At 37.3% G+C, this 9,076-nt stretch overlaps 1 protein-coding gene across 1 annotated transcript in view; it reads left to right on the top strand.

Annotated features, from left to right (window-relative positions):
* Positions 1-646: 646 nt before the first annotated feature.
* Positions 647-9,076, top strand: part of LOC103812091 (neurexin-3-beta-like) — an 8,842-nt gene continuing 412 nt past the window's right edge. The window contains exons 1-2 of the mRNA XM_009085098.1: positions 647-925; positions 8,174-9,076. The exon at positions 8,174-9,076 is cut by the window's right edge and continues 412 nt beyond it. Of these exons, the coding sequence (XP_009083346.1) occupies positions 8,314-9,076 (763 nt within the window). The 5' untranslated portion in view covers positions 647-925; positions 8,174-8,313. The remainder of the gene's footprint in view (positions 926-8,173) is intronic.

Below are 9,076 nucleotides of genomic sequence, written 5' to 3'. Positions count from 1 at the left end.
ACCTTTAATGAAAATGTAAATATTAATACTATAATTATTAATTTTTTTGTAACTTGCATGTTGAAGAAGTTGCAGCTTAGGGTTTGTGAGATTGTCAATGTTAGAGTTCTGTTCTTTCTTTTTGTTGATGGGCATGAATATGCTCATTTGTTTTTGTATATTGCCCATCCCTTCCTTACAGCCAGAAGCTCTAATGCTGCTAGATCACTCCGTACCGCCCTTACATGGACATGGCAACTGACTTACACATTCACTCCCATCATCTTCATCTCCTGTGTAGTACACTCATAGACTTTTTACACTCCCACTCCATCCACCCTAGGCATTTTTTCTTCCCATAAGTTCCCCTTCACCACCCCTTTCTTTAGCATTGTTAAAATTTTATGTGCAGTCATCCATTCCTTAAAACACACACACACAAAAATTATAGAAAAAAAGAAAATGTTTAAAAAAATATATATCAAATTGACCAAAAAAAGGCAAAAAAGCAACAAACTTTGCTTTTGGAAAAACTTATATGTAGATATGCAAACAAGCAAAAGTAAATTCTATAAATTGTACAGGATCTTTCAACTGCAATATGCTAACAACTTTACATAAGATAAAAAAATACAACCAAAAAACAGCAGAGAAAAAAAAAACAAAAAACAAGTTCAAATTTGTTAAGGTGCAAGATTTTTTTCTTTTCATGTTATGTGGTGTGGATGTATGTGTTGTTGCCTCCCTGTATCGCCCTTTGTTGTAAAACAAATATATTTAAAAAGAAATAATAAACATTTTGCTAAAAAAGTTTTTAAGAAACAACAACAAAAAAAAAGCAAGTTACAAGAATGTGGCAATGCTACTTGTCCAAGAGCATTCTTACACAACTTTCTTTTGTAAATTTTTCCTTTCATGCCAAAAAACATGCGGGCAATTTGTTGATGTAAGTTGACTGTTATGAAATCAATGTGGTATGCTTTCTAAATATTTTTATGTATTTTTTATTACTTTTTTAAAGGAAACAATCTTTTTGATTTTCATTATTTTTTTTCAGTTCTTGTAGGTTTTAATCTTTCTTTTGCTGATAAAGTGAATTACTTGTTCTGTTTTTCCCTTTTTTGACCTCGTTGCTGTGGCATTTTTATTTTCTAGTATATGGTTTTGTTTTAGGAAAAATGTATAAGTTTATTTATTTTTTAATCAGTTTGTATTTGCCTTTATGTTATGTGCTCTTTGTATATTGTCAATTGCCATATTGTATTGTGTATAGGAGGGAGTGAAGGAGCCTGTGGTAGTTTGCTCCTATTCTTTCTCAGTCCCCCTCTAGAAGCTTTCTTTCCCCTTTCCCTTTCCCCAGACAAATCACCAGTAACGCTACTTTGTTTCATGATAACTCAAATTTTATGTAGCCTGGTGGTGTAGCCTTCATGTCAAGTGAAAATTGATGGGAATTCTTTAGCATTTTGGTAGTTCTCAGGGTTTTCCTACTGCAGCTCTACATCATTCCTATTTTATTCCCATGAAGCTATTTTATTTCTATCAATTTTCTTTATTGCTAATTATCTGCCTGATGTCCAGTCTACATGATACTCTCAAGTGTACTCTTACCAGGTACAGGTCTTCCTTGCTACAAAAAAGTTTTGCATTAATTTCTTCAAAAAGCAGTGAGTAAAATTAAGAAAAAGGTGTACTTCCTTATAAGCAAGTATGTTTACATCATTTCTGCATAGTAAGGCTGTGCCCAGCAGGTGTCTTAGGTTCAACAGGTATATTAGATTCTACTGTCAAGTCCCTTGTACAACTCATGCTGAAAATGGAACAAATAATTATGCTGAGTAGGAAATTGTCACCAGGTAATCATAAGTGTTTAAAGTAATGGTGGGAGAAAGAAGAGTGCATGTTTCAATAGGTTCAGAGCAGCTCAGTGTCTGGGCACCAAAATACTTGGTTTTACCCTGGAATCTTGCTTGTAGACACGACATTAGGTCCTCTTTATATTAATATTTGTTTCACTGCACCTGCACAAAGGTGACCAAGAATTTACAGCAATGAAACACAGCTCAGTATTATTAACTTGGGATTCATGTCCTCTCAAACTCTGTACCTTCCTGCTGCTCATGAGTCATCTGTTAGGAAACACTGCATTAATTAATGTCTTTTAATATAGTTGAGGGCAGCTTAGGAAATGCTTTTTAACTGACTCCACCAGAAGTCCAGTTTTATCTAATCACTTTGAGAACTATATAGTCTCTGATAGGAAAAGGTGATATTTGCGATAAAAAGTTGGAGTATTCTATTGTGTAAATTATGTTTTTCTCTCTACTACTCTCTGTTAATTGCAATTAAGTCAGACTGTAAGAGCAGAAATATTAAGAATGTTCATCTACTAGGTTGTGTGTTAGCATCATCTATCCTGTGAATCTGAGACTATATTCTGAATAATTTCCCCTTTTTATCCTGAGGACTCAAAGGAGAATTAACTAAATACCATTAGACTGACATTTATGAACTCAGTCTTTTAATAAGGAATTATTATGTTGATACAGAGGGGAAACAGGTAAGGAATTATTTCTGTGGCAAGTATTTCATACTGAAAATAGAGCCAAGCTTCAGAGGAACATCATAAGAATAAAATGAAAATTGAAAACTTTGAATGCAGAATTTCAAGTGCCTGCAGAAATGGATGAGTTGTGCAGCCTTTATGGATGGCATTTGAAAGCTCTTCAACTACAGCTGGAAAAGAGAGAGACAATAAGGTGTGTTCTTTATTATCATCAGGAGAAGATGAATCTTTCAGTCTTCCTTTTTGTATACCTTTTGTCCTGTATGAGTTTGATGCCTGAGACTCCACTGAAGTAGTTGTGTCTCTAAAGATGAAAGCTGGCGGCTGCTACAGTTTTTCAGGTTGTTTTCTTCATCTTATTTTTTTGGTGCCCTCTGCATTCATTACTTGCCCACAACATACTCACAGTTCATAAGGCTTCTATTAAATTTTAACACTCTGTCTTTTCCAGTGGCAGAGGACTTTTACTGGAGATCAGGCCCAGAGGTATGAATTATATATCTATAAACACGCTCATAAAGCAAAAAGCAGGGCAGCTCCAAGGCTAGTGTAGACCTTTGATATCCCCAGTGCTCTTGGTAGTTTAAAGAAAAGCACAACTCCACAAAAGTAGTATATGTGCTACACTAAAAGGTTAATTTTTAATTAATATATGCACACTTCATGGAATGAGAAGGCCAAGAAAAGCACTGGGCTGCTTGGTATAAGTTTTTCCACCTCACAGACCTAAGTTCTCTCAGTGCTGCTTCCAGTTTGCTGTTCAGTTTGGGGTTTTTTTTTTGCAGCTATACTCTTGATGGGCAAGGAGTTTGCATCTGTATCACTGCAGAGGAAACCATTATATCTGTTTCTTTTTAGTTTTTGGCATTGTTCTGTCAAGAGAAGCTTTTTAAAAAACGTATTTCTCTTTGGGAAATATCCATTCCCTGCTTGGGAGAGAAAACACAGAGTAGGTGAAAAATGAATCTGCAAAATCCTTGTGAAATCTTTGGATTGCTAAAGTAATCCTGAACTTGCAGCACACCAGTGAACACTGTTAACTGGTGCATAACAGCCAACTGAAAAAAAGAGGAAGAAACCTACGACTACCAGGAAACAGCCCATATTATCCACGAACAGAATCGAAGTCTCACATGAATATGTGTTTGGAAGCCATGGCCCAAACCGGGTGGCAGCTTTGCCTTTTGGTTTTTATAAGCACAGAACAATCTGGAAATTGAACCTGTAAGTTTTATTCAAGGCTGCAAAGCATTAATTTTGCAATTGAAAAATGGTAGACACTCTGAGAAAATAAAAACTTCGGATGGGAAAATACAAGCATAAAACCTGTCTCAAATGTATTCCCATTCCAGATTGTCATGTAAGGTTTTTCAAGGGCTCCTCTTTAGCGTTTTCTAGAGATATAAATCTTTTAAACATTTGCTTTCCACAGCAAACCATTCAGGATCCAAATCCTGCATAAGATATTCTCAGTAACTGAGTGGGATTTTGCCTTTTAAATCTTTCAGGGCTTACCTTTTAGCCAACTGGGGGCCTGAGCAAGAGGCACCACTTCTCCATCAAAGGACCACTGGCCCCAGGCAGCTTCCTGCTGCCTCAGGTGTTATGTGAACGATGGTTCCCCCTACACACACACTCATGATCTGCCTGTCATCACACTCCCCCTTCTGTCTCTTACGAGGAGAAATGTAGTACCAGTAATCAGAGTTGTTTGCAGGTATGATATGAAAGTTTGCACTTACTCTGCTCCATAGATACTGGTGATGATGTTTCACACACTTTCCTCAGAGCTTTGCAGAATATACATTCCCTGTTATCCTTAAATAACACATTTCTTTTAGACTGAGTGGCATTTTTGTCATGCCATTTTAAAGGACATTTTTAGCCCTCTATAAATCACATACCCCAAGAAATGTTCATTTTCGTTGCATCATATTAGACCTATAGCTTCAAGTTTGCTGTGAGTTTTGCATAGATGCCTAACAGCAATAAAAGCCAGATTTGATACCTACAGTGCTTTTTCTTACTTCATGTCTTACACAGCTCTTTTTCAGTCTCAGTTTCTGCTGTTACAGAGAGAAAAAAAAAATCAAATTGTCATTACCACCCTTGCAACCATCTTATCTGATACTCCCCAAAATTATGTTGTCTTAAGTAAATGTAACAAATTAACTTCTTGATGGAGAAGTGATTCCTAATGAAGGACCTTAAACGGTCTCTTTATTGCTTTAGTATACAGGTAAACACAGCATGGATCATTGGACAATTTAGAAAAAAAACTAGTGCTGAGATTAAATAACTGTATGGGAAATCAAAGTTAAACCAGTCTTCCTGGTGTGAAAATTATTTCTCTTCTCACATACATCGTGAGATGAAAACTGTGAAACTTAGTGGTGATTCTGTCCTATTGTGTTTCATCCAACAGACTTGCTGGAATCAAAAAGCTCTGATATTTTCTGCATCACTTATGTAAAACCCCACTTATCATAGCAGCTCTATCAACTTTACTTAATATTTGAAGAAGGCTGTGATCGTTTTTGTAGCTGTAGTAGTCTCTATCATTAGCTCAAGTGCTCAGCAGCAACAAAAACTATAGAACTATGACCTAGTTTTAAAAACAAGGGTTACTGGGGCAAAAGGAAGGTCTTCATATTGCATGTAAGATATTTCTGATTCCTTCCAGAAAATTAATCATTAATAGAACCAAAATAATTTGTCTTTGAAAGAAAATTGCCCAAAATATTGCTCCTGTGGCTGGCAGATCAACTGCAGACTGGTGCCATGTGCCATTATAATAGCTTTTAAGAACAAAGGCACTTCAAAGCTCTAGATGAGTGATTAAAAGCTGCCAAACTGATTTTTTTCCAAGTGTGTCTCACAGATGGTGAATGAAAATCACAGGTGAATACTGCTATTTGACAGCATAACACTGCTCTTAAAAAATTGTTTGAAGGAACACTACCTATCCTGACTTCCTGGAACTTACATTCCTGACTCGTGCAATTTGATGCAATCCTCACTTAAATGCTGATGTTTTTATTCATTTTTTTTACCAGGCTCACAGATTATCTTTCCCCCTGAGGCATACTCCAAGTTCATCCTGAAACCACCTGTTTGCATAGATTACAGATGCTCTAGTCTAACTGCGGATGGGGCTTCTGGACATATATAAATCATATTACATGCTCTAGTTTCTACATTGCTCAGAAAACAGCTCAGATGCATGACCACAAAATGCTGTGTAGCCATTTGGCAGACTATGCTTTCTGGTTTTTTACATAATTTTTTTGAAAATATGTAGTTTACAGAGATTGATACTTATTTCTTCATTCTCTGTCCAGTAATAATAGAGGCATATGAACATACTGAGGAAGGTGAGAAAACTAAACATATTCAAATTGGCCCTTTGTATCTTAGCTTAAAACTAACTTTGCATAAAAGTATGCAAAGTGCTGCATTTATTATTTTGGCCTAATTTCTACTCTGGTACCTCTGAGATAATTCTGACTGTTTCAATTGATTAAACTGTGTCACCACTTAGTTTCTCATTAAGGAAAAGAATAAGCCATATTGCAAGTCCAGCTATCCAGATTTAATCAAACTGTTAAGTACCTTTTTCAGTATATTGCTATCTTCAATATGTAATTTGTTCAAATATATTACTCTCCAAATTCATTTAGAAGAGATTTTGATTTTAGACCATATTCTATATAGAACTCCCATGGACATTACTGGCAGAATTCAATGGGAAACAAGTGCATGTAATATATAGGGTAGATTTGAAAGAGTAGAATTTTGACCCTGATGCCTTTCAGCATTTTAACAATGCCAAACTGTTCATTACCAGTTATTAATACATAATGAAAAGCCAGAGTTATTAATTTAGAAGCTACAATTCCTTTGCATATCCTTCCTTAAGCAATCATGAGTATAAATAAAAATTTTCAGTGCATTAGAAATGCTCCTTACTGAGTTGCAGTCCTTCAAACAGATCTAGAAGACTCTCATGGTGTCAGATAAACTCTTCAATTTATATTTTAAGCAGCTTACTTAAGGTTCTAGCCAAGGAAAAATTACCCAAGGGACAATTTATACACAAACTTTCAAAAGCAATATGGCTCACTCTAAAAAGTGTTGGTGACCAGTATGTTAGCAGAAAACTATGAAATCTGAACTAAAAGAATTAGATAAATTATTAAGATTCCATATCAGAATAAAACAATGGAGTATTAATTACCCATAGACTCAAAAGTAGAGGTACAGTAATATTACAATCTATAGGCAAAACAGGTCTACTACCCTGAAAGTAGCAATATTTCTGCTCAGAATCCAAAGCATAGAAATGATGCACTGTTTTTTTTTTGTTTCAGTTGCAGCTTATACAATGGTAAGGTACAAATATTATGGCTATAGCTTTGCTGTTCTACATCAAGTGTAGACTGTAAGTGTGCCTTATTTTAAGTTCTCTCTAGGCAGGTAGCCATCATGTTAGGAATAAGTAGAACTGATCACAATTCTCTGCCTACTAAGAAGTAATAGTAGGTGTGAAGAAAACTTCTGCAGTGCACTCCTGGACTCAAGTGCTAACAAGTCATCAAAGTCCTTATTCAGTTATATCATCAATCACAATGAAATTTGTCATCATTTAAAATCAAATAGTAAAAGATTATCAAGAAGAACTGAAGATGAAGATATGGCACTAGTAGCAAAAAGATGCAAGGAAAGGGACATCCCTAGTGTCAAACAGAATTGTAACGAAAGATTAAAAAGAGATGAACAAATGTTGAGTAGACCTCTGTACCTTCGTGGACCCCAGTAAGTACTTGCTTCCTATTCCATCTCTCGCTTTTGTGAACTTTCCCACAAATTAAAAGCCAAACCACGACCTGGGAAAGGAAAGAATTTATAAACTGCTATTAAAAGTGAGCAGATTAGAATGACAGAGAAGAAATACCACTGTTATTTTAACTGAAAAGAATCAGAAGAGGAAAAACTGGCAAGATGAGTGGTAAAAAATACATCTAGGAGAACATTGGTCTATGGAAGTCTAAAATAATTCATTTAAATAGCCTTTTAACCAAATGATTAAAAAAGGGAAAGAATTTATAAACTGCTATTAAAAGTGAGCAGATTAGAATGACAGAGAAGAAATACCACTGTTATTTTAACTGAAAAGAATCAGAAGAGGAAAAACTGGCAAGATGAGTGGTAAAAAATACATCTAGGAGAACATTGGTCTATGGAAGTCTAAAATAATTCATTTAAATAGCCTTTTAACCAAATGATTAAAAAAGATCACTACAATTGATGACCACAGAGTCACTTGAGAGTATCCTCAAAAATCAAAAACTTTGGGTCCCCAAAACTTCAGAGTATTTCACTCTATGTAGCTAGCATAGGTAGGAAATGAAACATGCAGTTTACCAATGTCCAAGCAGGGTGGGAGGGAGCAATCAAAAGCATCCCCAGGAAAGTATGTCGGTAGTGCAGCTAGGGTAAGAAACCTGAGCCCTGACACCTTTTCATAATGCCCAGATCCTCCCTTGCCCTAGAGTTAAGTGAACTGAAAATGGTGCATTGTGTCATTAAAATGTACTAATTTTCTTTTTTTTCTCTTTTCCATCCCAGGAGGTGAATTAGTTATTCCTCTACTTGTAGAAGACCCTTTAGATATCCCTCCTATTGCTACTCGTGCACCTTTCATTACACTTCCCCCTACCTTTCGCCCCCTCCTCACCATTATTGAGACCACCAAAGATTCCCTGTCCATGACCTCTGAGGCGGGGTTACCTTGCTTGTCGGACCAAGGCAGCGATGGTTGTGATGATGATGGCTTGGTGATATCTGGGTATGGCTCAGGGGAAACCTTTGACTCTAACCTACCCCCTACTGATGATGAAGATTTTTACACCACCTTCTCCTTGGTAACAGATAAGAGTCTTTCCACTTCAATCTTCGAAGGTGGCTACAAAGCACACGCACCTAAGTGGGAATCCAAGGACTTTAGACCTAACAAAGTCACCGAAACTGGTAGGACTACTACCACGTCTTTGTCCCCTGAGCTGATCCGCTCCACAGCTTCGTCCTCGACTGGGATGGTGCCCAAATTGCCTGCCGGCAAAATGAATAACCGTGAGCTCAAACCCCAGCCTGACATAGTCTTGCTTCCGTTGCCCACTGCCTATGAGCTAGACAGCACAAAGCTGAAGAGCCCGCTAATCACTTCCCCCATGTTCCGTAATGTGCCCACAGCAAACCCCACGGAGCCGGGAATCAGACGGGTTCCGGGGGCCTCAGAGGTGGTCCGCGAGTCGAGCAGCACAACGGGGATGGTCGTCGGCATTGTGGCTGCTGCCGCCCTCTGCATCCTCATCCTCCTGTACGCCATGTACAAGTACAGGAACAGGGACGAGGGGTCCTATCAGGTGGACGAGACGCGGAACTACATCAGCAACTCAGCCCAGAGCAACGGCACGCTCGTGAAGGAGAAGCAGCAGAGCTCAAAGAGCGGCCACAAGAAGCAGAAAAACA

This window comes from Acanthisitta chloris, unplaced genomic scaffold, assembly GCF_000695815.1.
Source record: "Acanthisitta chloris isolate BGI_N310 unplaced genomic scaffold, ASM69581v1 scaffold43011, whole genome shotgun sequence".
NCBI lineage: Eukaryota > Metazoa > Chordata > Aves > Passeriformes > Acanthisittidae > Acanthisitta > Acanthisitta chloris.
The sequence above is the reverse complement of the archived record's forward strand: the minus strand, read 5'-3'. Positions and strand labels throughout refer to the sequence as shown.